Source organism: Entelurus aequoreus, linkage group LG01, assembly GCF_033978785.1.
Source record: "Entelurus aequoreus isolate RoL-2023_Sb linkage group LG01, RoL_Eaeq_v1.1, whole genome shotgun sequence".
NCBI classification, from domain to species: domain Eukaryota; kingdom Metazoa; phylum Chordata; class Actinopteri; order Syngnathiformes; family Syngnathidae; genus Entelurus; species Entelurus aequoreus.
The window spans coordinates 60,284,139-60,301,162 of NC_084731.1; the positions used below are offsets into that span (position 1 = coordinate 60,284,139).

Consider the following 17,024-nt stretch of genomic DNA (forward strand, 5'->3'; position numbering starts at 1 on the left):
TAGGGAAGGTTGTTTGGATTGTGTCATATAAGTGAACGCTGAGCTATGAAATCAAAGTACTTTCAAGAATTGGGGATCCTTTGAAAAGTGACAATACAGAAGACATGGTGGGTGAAGGTCTACCTACCTGCTCGTGGTACCTCGGATTCTGGTTCCGGGGCAACTCCCGAGCCGCCGTGTTTTTCACCCTGACTGCTCCCTGCCTGTCAAGCGACCTTGACCTGGGTCCTTTGAGCTGACTGCGCCGGTGCCAGGACTTCAGCTGCTCGCTGACCACCTGCCGCGGGGGATCCCACTGTGGCGAGTGTCCGCCGTCAGGAGCCAAACGCCACTGTGTTCTCTGCGGGGCCGCGGGGGCCTCTTGGTAGCGGTACTCGTAGCCGTCGGGCAGACCGGGAGCCCGCCGGGTGCGGTAGGTCCAAGGCGTGTCCACATACGGAGGGTAGACCACGTCCTCGTTGTGGTAGACCTGGTGGCCCCGGAGCCTGGGACTGTGGTAGAACCCTGCATGGTAGTGTCTGGGTGCAGTGGGGGAGCTGGTGTAGGACGCAAACGAGTGCTCGGAGTTGCTGTCCTCGGACCAAGCGTCGTTTACACGACTAAACAGGAGGGGAGGAGCGTCCGCCGTGGTTGTGTTGTCGTCGAGCAGTCGCCGCCTGGGACCTCTGGTGCGACCACGCTCCTTTTCCACCAGGAGTGGGGACTCATTGGACATCCTGCGCACATTCACACCAGGATGCACAAACAAGATTCAGATCATTCCCACACGCCACAGAGTCTACACCTCAACCCCATTGAGGAGATTTTGGAACTTTCCGGAGAAGACTTTGCACAAAGGTTGGAACAGTAAAAAATAAGTAATCAGTACAAGATCCTGGCAAAAAACTGAGCGCAACTCTGGACTAGGGTTGTACGTATACCGGTACTAGTATAGTATCACGGTAATAATGAGTCAAAAATGGTACTATACTCTGTTTGAAAAGAACCGGTTCGGCATAATTTTTTTTTACAGGCATGACGGCGCGTCATGACATTGCTTGTTTTACGAGCAGAGGAGCATGTTCGGCAGCGCACACACACACAGAGTACTTACAAGCAGACACAGTGTGTAGACCATGGGTGTCAAACTCTGGCCCGCAGGCCAAAATTGGCCCGCCGTGTAATTTCACTTGGCCCTTGAGGCGATATCAAATTAACACTAGAGCTGGCCCGCCGATTATATACAGCGGCGGTGCCGCGGTTACACCACATTCACCGCTAATTCTCATACTTGTCAACCCTCCCGGGAGACTCCCAAATTTCAGTGCCCCTCCCGAAAATCGTCACACTAACTCTTCCGGGACACTACAAGGTGTGTGTGTGTGGGGGAGAGGTGGGGGGGTGTAGTTTGTAGCGTCACGGAAGAGTTAGTGCTGCAGAGGGTTCTGGGTATTTGTTCTGTTGTGTTTATGTTGTGTTACGGTGCGGATGTTCTCCCGAAATGTGTTTGTCATTCTTGTTTGGTGTGGATTCACAGTGTGGCGTATATTTCTAACAGTGTTAAAGTTGTTTATACGACCACCCTCAGTGTAACCTGTATCGCTGTTGATCAAGTATGTATTGCATTCACGTGTGTGTGCGTACAGAAGCCGCACATATCTTGTGACTGGGCCGGCACATTGTTAGAATGAATGAAAAGCGGACGTGACGACAACTCGTAGAGGACGTTAAAGGAAATGCCTTTAAGGTACGCCCCCAAGATTGTGGTCCGGGTGGACTACGAGATATAATGACTGATGAACACCTTCGTTGGATAATGAAGTTTGCCTCAGCTCAAAGCCTGAGCCCCGACATTAATGAACTAGCATCCAAGAAAAGATGGCAGGTATCTGGCTTGGGCACATCAGATTAGATCGGTGTGTTGCAAACTGAGCAGTTTAAAGTCCTGAATGGTTGGTTTATTCATTGTTATTTTATTTTCAAATTTATTAGCCTGTGGAAAAAGTTAATGTTGATATTTACCTCAGAAGGCTGCAAATAGAAAAGAGCCATTCAATTTTTATTTAAAGTACCAATGATTGTCACACGCACACTAGGTGTGGTGGAATTTGGCATTGATATTTTTTAATCATTATTATTATTATTTGAAACTCGATTTTGCATGTCACTATAAAGTTATATAAGCCTTGCTTGTTCAATATTCAATGCAAAACTTGTTTGGGTCCCTATTAAAAGGTTAATTTGTTCAACCTTGGCCCGCGGCTTTGTTCAGTTTTAAATTTTGGCCCACTCTGTATTTGAGTTTGACACCCCTGGTGTAGACAGAAAAGGGAGAATGGACGCATTTTGGTCTAAAAATTAAAGATAAAGGTGAAGTTATAACACTGAAACACCCTCAGGAAGAGGTGCTTTAAGACATGGCTAGCTAGCTAGCAGCTAACATCTGCAGTGTTGTAGCTACTTCTAAATCACTAATCCTGGTCTCCATGGTGACAAATAAAGTATGCTTCTTACAAGTAACATTATCACTGGAAGACGAGGAATAGCTAAACATGCTTCACTACACACCGTAGGAGGATACAACAGCTCACCGGCGTCACAATGTAAACAAAGGCCATGGGTGGATCTACACCTGACATCCACTGTAATAATACCAAGTACAAGAGCATATCTAGTCGATACTACTATGATTACATCGATATATCACAACATCTTTTTTCGTTTAAAAAAAATTCATATTATGTTTATAAAGTCAGGAAATACGTCCCTGGACACATGAGGACTTTGAATATGACCAATGTATGATCCTGTAACTACTTGGTATCAGATCCATACCTAAATTTGTGGTATCATCCAATACTAATGTAAAGTATCAAACAAGAGAAGAATAAGTCATTATTACATTTTAACAGAAGTGTAGATAGAACATGTTGAAACAGAAAATAACCAGATATTAACAGTAAATGAACAAGTGGATTAATAATACATTTTTACAGTTTGTCCCTCATAACGTTGACAAAATAATAGAATATAAATGACACAATATGTTACTGCATACGTCAGCAGACTATTTAGGAGTCTTTGTTTGTTTACTTACTACTAAAAGACAAGTTGTCTAGTATGTTCACTTTGTTAAAATAAAGCCAATAATGACATTTTTTTGTGGTCCCCTCTAATTTAGAAAAGTATCGTAAAGTATCGAAAAACATAAAAATACATTTTGGTACCGGTACCAAAATATTGTTATCGAAACAACCCTACTCTGGACATACACACCTTAAATCAGTGGTGTCCAAACTACGGCCCGCGAGACATCGTGAGCTCAACAAAGCATCGCATCAGGAGTGGTTTCAAATTAATTTTGACTACTAGGCCATCTTTGAACGCTACACATTTGCTGCCATCTTGTGGACAATGCGAGTAACTCAGCTCAATGACACACGGTCTCACATAACACAATCTGCTCACTCCAAAAAAATCTAAATTACACATTTAAATCCATTACAAAACATTATGGGAAAAATGTAAAACTCTCCACACTTAACCACTATATTACCAATATATGAATTATATATCCAATTATATTAATTATATAACCATTATACGAATTATATATCCATTATATTAATTATATAACCATTATACTACTTATATAACCATTATATTAATTATATAACCAATACATTAATTATATAACCATTATATTACCAATATATGAATTATATATCTAATTATATAACCATTATATTAATTATAATCATTATACTAATTACATATCCATTATATTAATTATATAACCATTATACTAGTTATATAACCATTATATTAATTATATAACCAATACATTAATTATATAACCAATATATTAATTAAATAGCCATTATATTAATTACTTACCCAATATCTTAATTATATATCCATTGTATTAATTATATAACCAATATATTAATTAAATAACTATTATATTAATTAAATAACCATTACATTAATTATATAACCAATACATTAATTATATATCCATTATATTAATTATACAACCCAAATATTAATTAAATATCCATTATATTAATTACATAACCAATATATTATTTATACATCATTGTATTCATTATATAACCAATATATTAATTATAGATCCATTGTATTAATTATACAACCAATATATTAAGTATATGTTCAAACCAATATACTAATTATATATCCAATTATATTAATTATATAACCATTATATTAATTACATATCTATTATATTTGGAGATGTCCGATAATATCGGCCGATAAATGCTTTAAAATGTAATATCGGACATTATCGGTATCGTTTTTGTAATTATCGGTATCGTTTTTATTTTTATTTTATTTATTTATTTTTTATTAAATCAACATAAAAAACACAAAATACACTTACAATTAGTGCACCAACCCAAAAAACCTCCCTCCCCCATTCACACAAAAGGGTTGTTTCTTTCTGTTATTAATATTCTGGTTCCTACATTATATATCAATATATATCAATACAGTCGGCAAGGGATACAGTCCGTAAGCACACATGATTGTGCGTGCTGCTGGTTCACTAATAGTACTAACCTTTAACAGTTAATTTTACTCATTTTCATTAATTACTAGTTTCTATGTAACTGTTTTTATATTGTTTTACTTTCTTTTTTATTCAAGAATTTTTTTTAAATGTATTTATCTTATTTTATTTTATTAATTTAAAAAAAAAGGACCTTATCTTCACCATTCCTGGTTGTCCAAATTAGGCATAATAATGTGTTAATTCCACGACTGTATTTATCGGTATCGGTTGATATCGGTATCGGTAATTAAGAGTTGGACAATATCAAAATCTCGGATATCGGCAAAATAGCCATTATCGGACATCCCTAATTATATTAATTAAATATCCATTATATTAATTATATAACCAATATATTAATTAAATATCCATTATATGAATTATATAACCAATATATTAATTATATATCCATTGTATTAATTATATAACCAATACATTAATTAAATATCCATTATATTAATTATATAACCATTATATTAAATATATATATATATATATATATATATATATATATATATATATATATATATATATATATATATATATATATATATATATATATATATATATATATATATATATAAATTATATAACTAAAACGACCGTACATTTAAAGTTTATATTGTAACCAAACATTTCCCCAAAATATTTAGTTTCTACAAACATTAGTTTTTGTTCATTTATTGTGTTTTGTTTACTTTTTCAATTAATGCTGAAGATTCAGTTTTGTATTGGTTTCAATGCGGTAGAAGATATTTACCAATTTTCTTTTCCCTTAGACATTTCTATCTTTTTTTTTTTACCTCTGCATGTAAACTTTGGACATTATCTGGAATACAAACACATGACTGTTGAACATATTAGAGTCAACTGAACAGTACTTGTCAATGTAGCCTGTTTATTATTTGTAGTAAATACAAATCTTCACATTACTTGTAAAATATTAATACATTATTTCTTAGTATCTATATAAACATATTGGAACTGCATTTTTGTACACCAGTAATATTAACGACCGAAACAGGGCCACAATCAAAATCTTCTTTAGGGCCACAAAAAGCCCAGACTTTGCAGAAGCTTGTGGAAACAAAGAGTGTTTTGTAAACAAAGCTACAGGCTAACAAACAAGAAAAATACTATTTTTTTTAGGTTTATATTCCGTACACAACTTGTAAAGTAAGCCTATCAGGCATGTGATTTGAACTTAACAAAAAAGACTGAATAAGTACTGAAAATAAGCCAGAAATAACAAATATCTTGCAGTCATGTTGTTTACGTTTCAAAATTATTCAACTATTCAATGTCAAAATATAAACCAGGGGTCCCCAAACTTTTTGACCGAGGGGCCGGATTGGGTTAAAAAAATGTGGCCGGGCAATATATACATGTATGTATGTATATATTAGGGCTGCAACCAACAATTAATTTGATAATCGATTAATCTGTCGATTATTACTTCGATTAATCGATTAATAATCGGATAAAAGAGACAAACTACATTTCTATCCTATCCAGTATTTTATTGAAAAGAAACCAGCATACTGGCACCATACTTATTTTGATTACTGTTTCTCAGCTGTTTGTAAATGTTGCAGTTTATAAATAAAGGTTTATTTAAAAAAAAAAAATTTTTTTTTAAAAAACAACAAAAAAACCTCTGCGCATGCGCATAGATCCAACGAATCGATGACTGAATTAATCGGCAACTATTTTAATAATCGATTTTAATCGATTAGTTGTTGCAGCCTTAGTATATATATATATATATATTACATATATATATATATATATATATACACACACAGTAAATATATATATATATATATATATATATATATATATATATATATATATATATATATATATATATATATATATATATATATACATACATACATACACACATATTACATATATATATATATATTACATATATACATACATATACAGTATATACACATATACATACACATACATACATATATACATAAAGATATATATATAAACATAAATACATACATATACATAAATACATATATATACATAAATACATACATACATATACAGTATATACATAAATACATACATACATATATATATACACATAAATACATACATACATATATATATACATATACATATTCATACACACATATATATATATACATACACATATATACTAGGGGTGTAACGGTACACAAAGATTTCGGTTCGGTACGTACCTCGGTTTAGAGGTCACTGTTCGGTTCATTTTCGGTACAGTAAAAAAACATAAAAATATACATTTTTTGGTTATTTATTTACCAAATTTGTAAACATACATATACACACAGGGTCCATTGCCAGGGTTCATGTGGTCAACATATATAAAATAAAAACTAAATAAGATAAGGCTCAGAATGGTTTCTTAACAAAACTTTTCTACATATAAAGTGCTTTTTTTGATTGATTGATTGAGACTTTTATTAGTAGATTGCACAGTACAGTACATATTCCGTACAATTGACCACTAAATGGTAACACCCAAATAAGTTTTTCAACTTGTTTAAGTCGGGGTCCACGATAATCAAGAGCTGGACGAAGTGGTTGGGGAGAGGGAAGTCTGGGCTTCCCTGCTTAGTCTGCTGCCCCCGCGACCCGACCTCGGATAAGCGGAAGAAGATGGATGGATGGAAGTTGTTGCTCAGATTAAATAAAATGACAAAACTTTTCTTCTACATACAAAAAGTGCAAGATTAAACAGTTTCAAGTCAATTTAGCCTCAGATTAACTTTTCTTTCCCCCCCAGCCTTGCTAACTTGGCAGTACGATGTGGGAGCTGTTTGCTTGTCTTTATCTTTGTTGAAGCGAGGTTCACTTGGGGGTGGTGCCGCTTCAAATGGGTTAGCATGTTTGACGTGTTGCCAGAAGCATGCCTTACCGCTGCTGAACAATGTCGGCAAGCCTACGTCCTCCGCACCGCGCAGCCGAAGTGTTTCCAAACGGGAGATCTTAACGAGGCAGGAGGGTCTTCCAACTCTGGCTTTTATATGTTGTCGTAGCCCGGTCGTTGCTAGCACGCAGTGTGTTGTGCCTCGGTGTGCATTGTTTACACAACGTGCGCTACGCTACTTAATATGTCCGTGTGGAAACTCGTTCGGTACACCTCCGGACCAAACCGAAGCCCCCGTACCGAAACGGTTCGATACAAATACACGTACCGTTACACCCCTAATATATGCATAAATATATATATATACATAAATACATGAATACATATATATATATATATATACATACATACATATACATAAATACATACATACATATACATAAATACATACATACATATACACAGTATATATACATAAATACATACATATATATACATAAATACATACATATACATAAATACATACATAAATACATACATATACATAAATACATATATACAGTATATATATACATAAATACATACATACATATATATATATAGATAAATACATACTGTACATGTACATAAATACATACATACATATACATATACAAACCCTGTTTCCATATGAGTTGGGAAATTGTGTTAGATGTAAATATAAACGGAATACAATGATTTGCAAATCCTTTTTAACCCATATTCAATTGAATGCACTACAAAGACAAGATATTTGATGTTCAAACTCATAAACTTTATTTTTTTTTTGCAAATAATAATTAACTTAGAATTTCATGGCTGCAACACGTGCCAAAGTAGTTGGGAAAGGGCATGTTCACCACTGTGTTACATAGCCTTTCCTTTTAACAACACTCAGTAAACGTTTGGGAACTGAGGAGACACATTTTTTAAGCTTCTCAGGTGGAATTCTTTCCCAATCTTGCGTGATGTACAGCTTAAGTTGTTCAACAGTCCGGGGGTCTCCGTTGTGGTATTTTAGGCTTCATAATGCGTCACACATTTTCAATGGGAGACAGGTCTGGACTACAGGCAGGCCAGTCTAGTACCCGCACTCTTTTACTATGAAGCCATGTTGATGTAACACGTGGCTTGGCATTGTCTTGCTGAAATAAGCAGGGGCGTCCATGGTAACGTTGCTTGGATGGCAACATATGTTGCTCCAAAACCTGTATGTACCTTTCAGCATTAATGGCGCCTTTACAGATGTGTAAGTTACCCATGTCTTGGGCACTAATACACCCCCATACCATCACAGATGCTGGCTTTTCAACTTTGCGCCTATAACAATCCGGATGGTTCTATTCCTCTTTGGTCCGGAGGACACGACGTGCACAGTTTCCAAAAACAATTTGAAATGTGGACTTGTCAGACCACAGAACACTTTTCCACTTTGTATCAGTCCATCTTAGATGAGCTCAGGCCCAGCTAAGCCGACGGCGTTTCTGGGTGTTGTTGATAAACGGTTTTCGCCTTGCATAGGAGAGTTTTAACTTGCACTTACAGATGTAGCGACCAACTGTAGTTACTGACAGTGGGTTTCTGAAGTGTTCCTGAGCCCATGTGGTGATATCCTTTACACACTGATGTCGCTTGTTGATGCAGTACAGCCTGAGGGATCAAAGGTCACGGGCTTAGCTGCTTACGTGCAGTGATTTCTCCAGATTCTCTGAACCCTTTGATGATATTATGGACCGTAGATGGTGAAGTCCCTAAATTCCTTGCAATAGCTGGTTGAGAAAGGTTTTTCTTAAACTGTTCAACAATTTGCTCATGCATTTGTTGACAAAGTGGTGACCCTCGCCCCATCCTTGTTTGTGAATGACTGAGCATTTCATGGAATCTACTTTTATACCCAATAATGGCACCCACCTGTTCCCAATTTGCCTGTTCACCTGTGGGATGTTCCAAATAAGTGTTTGATGAGCATTCCTCAACTTTATCAGTATTTATTGCCACCTTTCCCAACTTCTTTGTCACGTGTTGCTGGCATCAAATTCTAAAGTTAATGATTATTTGCAAAAAAAAAAAAGTTTATCAATGTGAACATCAAATATGTTGTCTTTATAGCATATTCAACTGAATATGGGTTGAAAATGATTTGCAAATCATTGTATTCCGTTTATATTTCCCAACTCATATGGAAACGGGGTTTGTACATAAATACATACATATACAGTATATACATAAATACATCCATCCATCCATCCATCCATTTTCTACCGCTTATTCCCTTCGGGGTCGCGGGGGGCGCTGGAGCCTATCTCAGCTACAATCGGGCAGAAGGCGGGGTACACCCTGGACAAGTCGCCACCTCATCGCAGGGCCAACACAGATAGACAGACAACATTCACACTCACATTCACACACTAGGGCCAATTTAGTGTTGCCAATCAACCTATACATATATACATAAATACATACATATACATAAATACATACATATACATAAAAGACATATATATAAATAAATACATATATATATTCATATATATATATATATATATATATATATATATATATATATATATATATATATAAAAATACATACATACATACATATACATACATACATACATACATACATACATACATACATACATACATACATACATACATACATACATACATACATACATACATACATACATACATACATACATACATATATACATACATATATATATATATATATATATATATATATACATACATACATACAAATATATATATATCTATATATATATATATATATATATATATATAGATATATATATATACATATATATATATATATATATATATAGATATATATACATACATACATATATATACATACATACATATAGATGGTACAGGTATAGACAGACTCACCGCGTTCAGAGCATCTTTCTTGTCCGGACACACGTTTCCCCAATGATTTCGCCATTTTTTTCTCCATTTGCGCACTAATTGACTGAAAGAGCGCGCACTTGATGTCACGTTATCGATGGGAAAATGCATTTTTAGGTATGATTTGCTAGGAGACCCCAGGAGTAACAAGCGGTAGAAAATGGATTGATAAATGGGCGAGAAAGGACACATTAAAAAGTAATAGTCAAAAAAATACGCTGGCAGTAGCATTTAGACAGGTTATACTCTAGCAAACATGTCTGCCACAATCATGTGTGTTCTTAAATGTGTATTCCACCTCTTCCATGTGGAGAGCAGTTTGGATTTGGACTTACATGGTAAACAACTCACATGAATGTGGTGTTTTATCCAGACGCATACATTTGTCCAATTGTGGCCAAGTAGACACATTGTGAGTTTCCTGGACGCTAAAAGAAAAATCTAAGAAAGAGAATCCGTCTGCCATCTTCCACTAGTTTTTTTAAATATATAAATCGCCCGCTCATTTGGGATGTCTGTTGTGATTTCCCTTCCTGGTTCCATGACCCGCCCTATCTTGCCTCTGATTGGCCTGTCCCTGATGTTTTGCCCTGATCTTAAGCAATCGTGACTCATTATAGTAAACAACCAACCAATCATGGATGTTCTTATACGTAAACCAAACAATCATCATTGATGTTTCTTGTGCATGTTGTCCCGTGCCCGTGGAGTTGCACTAGTCTGGGGGTCGGCAACCCGCGGCTTTAGAGTCGCATGCAGCTCTTTTGCGCCGGCCTAGTGGCTCTCTGGAGCTTTTTCAAAAATGTATGAAAAATGGAAAAAGATGAGGGGGAAAAATATATTTTGTGTTTGAATATGGTTCCTGCAGGAGGACAAACATGACACAAACCTTCCTCATTGTTAGAAAGTTTTCTGTTTATATTAAACATGCTTCACTGATTAGAGACTATTTGGCGAGCGCCATTTTGTCCAACTAATTTTGGCGGTCCTTGAACTCACCGTAGTTTCTTTACATGTACAACTTTCCAAGAAAGTTGTACATGACGTTAAAGTTAAAGTACCGATGATTGTCACACACACACTAGGTGTGGTGAAATTTGTCCTCTGCATTTGACCCATCCCCTTGATCAACCCCTGGGAGGTGAGGGGAGCAGTGAGCAGTTCAGTGGCCACGCCCGGGAATCATTTTTGGTGATTTAACCCCCAATTCTAACCCTTAATGCTGAGTGCCAAGACGGGTGTTAATGGGTCCCATTTTTATAGTCTTTGGTATGACTCGGCCGGGGTTTGAACTCACAACCTACCGATCTCAGGGCGGACACTGAGCAGACGTGTTTTATGCCACCCCTTTTTTGTAACATTTTGTCCACCAAACTTTTATTGCTGTGTGTGAATTCACAAAGGTGAGCTTTGTTGATGTTATTGACTTGTTGGAGTGCTAATCAGGCATATTTGGTCAGTGCATGACTGCAAGCTAATCAATGCTAACATGCTATTTAGGCTAGCTGTATGTACATATTGCATCATTATGCCTCGTTTGTAGGTATATTTGAGCTAATTTAATATCCTTTAAGTCCTCTTCATTAAATTTATATTTGCATATCTCATGACACATTATCTGTATGTAATATTGACTGCATTTATGATAGTTGTTTGTGTGCCATGTTGTTCCAGACCACAGCAAACAATACCTAGCTTGCTAAAAATTGCAATAAATCTATTAAAAGAAGACAGCCTGCAGTTTCCTTTAACTTGGACACACACATCTATACCTTTGGCCATTAAAGACAGTCATTTCCAGGAGTTATCTCACCTTCTGAGAAGTTTTACTAATGTTTTCCAATGTTGTAAAAATGTGTAGAATAAATATTACATTTCAACATTTCTGTCAGCCTGCGACACAGTCATTTTGATAGTAGGCTAATATAGACACTAACATCATGTGTTGTCTTCATTATAACACTTACATAAGACTTTTAAAGTCATTTTTATAGTAGGCTAATATAGTTAATATAGACACTTACATCATGTGTTGTCTTCATTATAACACTTATATAAGACTTATAAAGTCATTTTGATAGTAGGCTAATATAGCAAATATAGACACTTACATCATGTGTTGTCTTCATTATAACACTTATATAAGACTTTTAAAGTCATTTTGATAGTAGGCTAATATAGACACTTACATCATGTGTTGTCTTCATTATAACACTTATATAAGACTTTTAAAGCCATTTTGATAGTAGGCTAATATAGACACTTACATCATGTGTTGTCTTCATTATAACACTTACATAATACTTTTAAAGTGATTTTGATAGTAGGCTAATATAGTTAATATAGACACTTACATCATGTGTTGTCTTTATTATAACACTTATATAAGACTTTTAAAGTAATTTTAATAGTAGGCTAATATAGCCACTTACATCATGTGTTGTCTTCATTATAACACTTATATAAGACTTTTAAAGTCATTTTGATAGTAGTCTAATATAGCTAATATAGACAATTACATAATGTGTTGTCTTTATTATAACACTTATATAAGACTTTTTAAGTAATTTTGATAGTAGGCTAATATAACTAGTATAGACACTTACATAATGTGTTGTCTTCATTATAACACTTATATAAGACTTTTAAAGTCATTTTTATAGTAGGCTAATATAGACACATCATGTGTTGTCTTTATTATAACACTTATGTAAGACTTTTAGTCATTTTGATAGTAGTCTAATATAGCTAATATAGACGCTTACATAATGTGTTGTCCTTATTATAACACTTATATAAGACTTTTTAAGTCATTTTGATAGTAGGCTAATATAACTAGTATAGACACTTACATAATGTGTTGTCTTCATTATAACACTTATATAAGACTTTTAAAATCATTTTTATAGTAGGCTGACGTCTGTGGTCATGAAGTCCTTTGAGCGCTTGGTCCTGTCCCACCTCAAGGACATCACCGCCCCCCTCCTGGACCCACTGCAGTTCGCCTATAGAGCCAACAGGTCTGTGGATGATGCAGTGAACCTGGCCCTCCACTTCATCCTAGAGCATCTGGACTCCCCAGGAACCTACGCTAGGATCCTGTTTGTGGACTTCAGCTCTGCCTTCAACACCATCCTCCCTGGACTGCTACGAGACAAGCTCTACCAGCTCAGCGTGCCCGACTCCCTCTGCAGTTGGATCAATGACTTCCTGACAGACCGAAGACAGCACGTGCGGCTGGGGAAGATTGTCTCGGACAGTCGAACCACGAACAGTGGTACTCCTCAGGGCTGTGTACTCTCCCCCTGGCTCTTCTCCCTGTATACAAACTGCTGCACCTGCAGTCACCAGTCCGTAAAACTGCTCAAGTTTGCGGATGACACCACCCTCATCGGGCTCATCTCGGATGGCGATGAGTCCCCCTACAGGAGAGAGGTGGACCGGCTGGCGTCCTGGTGCAGCCTCAACAACCTGGAGCTGAACGCCCAGAAAACAGTGGAGATGATCATGGACTTCAGGAAAGTCACAGCCCCACCATCCCCCCTCACCCTGATTGACTCTCCCACCCCCGTCCCCATTGTGGACTCCTTCCGTTTCTTGGGCACCACCATCACCCAAGACCTCAAGTGGGAGCCGACCATCAGCTCCCTCATCAAGAAGGCCCAGCAGAAGATGTACTTCCTGCGGCAGCTGAGGAAACTTAAGGTGCCGACCGAGATGCTGGTGCAGCTTACTCAGCCATCCTCGAGTCCATCCTGACCTCCTCCATCACCGTGTGGTTCCCCTGCGCCACAGTCCAGGATAAGCATGGACTGCAGCGCATCGTACATGCTGCTGAGAAGGTGATTGGCTGCAAGCTCCCATCCCTCCAGGACTTGTTCTCCTCCAGGACCAGGAGGCGTGTCGGTCGGATCACAGCTGACTCTTCTCACCCTGGACAAACACTATTCTCCCCTCTCCCCTCAGGCAGGAGACTACGCTCCATCCAGACCCACACCTCCCGCCACCTGAACAGTTTTTTCCCTTCGGCCATCAGGCACATGAACAATAACTCCCAACAGTAGCTCCTTGAATTCCTTGAATTCCTTCTAAGTCTATAACAAGATCTGATAGCTCAGTTACAGCTCTTTTTATTACCAAATATGTGTTATATATGTTTTATGTTGCACGATTGCACCAAGAAAAATTCCTAGTTTGTGAACCCGTTCTCAAACAATGGCAATAAAACTATTCTGATTCATTATAACACTTATATAAGACTTAATTTTTTGCGGCTCCAGACAGATTTTTGTTTTTTATTTTCGGTCCAATATAGCTCTTTCAACATTTTGGGTTGCCGACCGCTGCACTAGTCCATTTCTCTCTTTCTTTTCTTTTGTAGCATGTAGCTTAGCTAGCTGCTACACGGGTCTAAAAATAGCTAAGCTAGGGAATTTGCTACTTGTTTAAAAAGTAGCGAAGCTACTGGGAAATGTAGTTAAGCTTTTTAAGTTAATAATTTTTAATGGAAAACCGTTGTTTTTAACCACTGAATTATCAAAAACCGTACTCATTAGGGGAAAACCGTAGTTGTTGGCAGGTATGGCAAAGAGACGGATCAAGATAACACATATTGTAGGTCGGGAAAAACGGAAAATATTCGTTTATATTTTTAAAGAGATAAAAAAGACGGATTTCCGACTATAGTCGGAAAAACCACATCATCGTAATTTTCCTACACCGGGACTTGAGTGGAGGTACCTGAGGGAGAGCTGGCGGTGGACACGCAGCTGTGGCGTGGAGGGCGTGCCGCCGGACTGCGTGCGGCTGACTTTCAGACGGGACAGCTGCTGGGGCAGACTTGAATGTGCCAGGTCGGCCTCCAGTGGTGGGAGCAACTCCGCCTTGGTGGGACTGCAGAAAACAGAAATATTTCACATCATATTTGATTCGCCAGTAAGTGATTTACTGCAAAGTAAAAACACTTCAAAGCACAGTTCACAACTACATGTAGGACTCCCGGAAAGTATTCACAGCGCTCCACTTTTTCCACAAGTTGTTATCCTACAGCCTTATTTCAAAATAGAATACATTCATTTTGTCCTCAAAATTCTACACACAATACACCGTAATGATAATGTAAACGTTTTATTTATTTATGCAAATGTATTAAGGCTAAAAGAAAGGCATGTACATAAGTATTGACAGCATTTGCTCAATACTTAGTTGATGCACCTTTGGCAGCAGCTTAAGTCTTTTTGAACATGATGCCACAAACTTGGCACACCTATCTTTGGGAACTTTTAACCATTCCTCTTTGCAGCACCTTTCAAGCTCCATCAGGTTGGATGGGAAGGTTTTCATCCCGGATGTCTCTGTACATTCCTGCTTTCATCTTTCCCTCTATCCCGACTAGTCTCCCAGTTGGTTTTCATCCAGGATGTCTCTGTACATTGCTGCATTCATCTTTCCCTCTATCCCGACTAGTCTCCCAGTTGGTTTTCATCCAGGATGTCTCTGTACATTGCTGCATTCATCTTTCCCTCTATCCCGACTAGTCCCCCAGTTGGTTTTCATCCAGGATGTTTCTGTACATTGCTGCATTCATCTTTCCCTCTATCCTGACTAGTCTCCCAGTTGGTTTTCCTCCAGGATTTCTCTGTACATTGCTGCATTTATCTTTCTCTCTACCCAGACTAGTCTCCTAGTTGGTTTTCATCCAGGATGCCTGTGATGAGGTGGCGACTTGTCCAGGGTGCACCCCGCCTACCGCCCTAATGCAGCTGAGATAGGCTCCAGCACCCCCCGCGACCGCGAAAGGGACACGCGGTAGAAAATGGATGGATGGATGTCTCTGTACATTGCTGCATTCATCTTTCTCTCTATCCTGACTAGTCTCCCAGTTGGTTTTCATCCAGGATGTCTCCGTACATTGCTGCATTCATCTTTCTCTCTATCCTGACTAGTCTCCCAGTTGGTTTTCATCCAGGATGTCTCTGTACATTTCTGCATTTATATTTCCCTCTATCCCGACTAGTCTCCCAGTTGGTTTTCATCCAGGATGTCTCTGTACATTGATGCATTCATCTTTCCCTCTATTCTGACTAGTCTCCCAGTTGGTTTTCATCCAGGATGTCTCTGTACATTGCTGCATTCATCTTTCCCTCTATCCCGACTAGTCTCCCAGTTGGTTTTCATCCAGGATGTCTCTGTACATTGTTGCATTAATCTTTCTCTCTATCCTGACTAGTCTCCCAGTTGGTTTTCATCCAGGATGTCTCTGTACATTGCTGCATTCATCTTAGTCTAGTCAGGGAGGTGACCAAGACCATGGTCACTCCATCAGATCTACAGCATTCCTCTGTGGAGAGAGGAGAACCTTCCAGAAGGACAATCCACTAATCAGGCCTGTATGGTAGAGCGGCCAGATGGAAGCCATTTCTTAGTAAAAGTTTGCCAAAATGCACCTGAAAGACTCTCAGACCATGGGAAACTAAAATCTCTGGTCTGATGAGACAAAGAATGAAGTCTTTGGCATGAATGTTTGGAGGAAACCAGGCACCGCTCATCACCAGGCCAATACCATCCCTACAGTGAAGCATGGTGGTGGCAGCATCATGCTGTGGGGATGCTTTTCAGCGGCAGCAACTGGGAGACTAGTCAGGATAG

At 37.8% G+C, this 17,024-nt stretch overlaps 1 protein-coding gene across 7 annotated transcripts in view; it reads right to left on the minus strand.

Annotated features, from left to right (window-relative positions):
* LOC133655347 (innate immunity activator protein-like) overlaps positions 1-17,024 on the minus strand; it is a 95,870-nt gene that overhangs the window by 4,346 nt on the left and 74,500 nt on the right. For all 7 annotated transcript variants that reach the window (XM_062055449.1, XM_062055465.1, XM_062055458.1 and 4 more), the window contains 2 exons: positions 15,117-15,269; positions 128-716 (listed from right to left, as the gene is read on the minus strand). In XM_062055449.1, the coding sequence (XP_061911433.1) occupies positions 128-716; positions 15,117-15,269 (742 nt within the window). The remainder of the gene's footprint in view (positions 1-127; positions 717-15,116; positions 15,270-17,024) is intronic.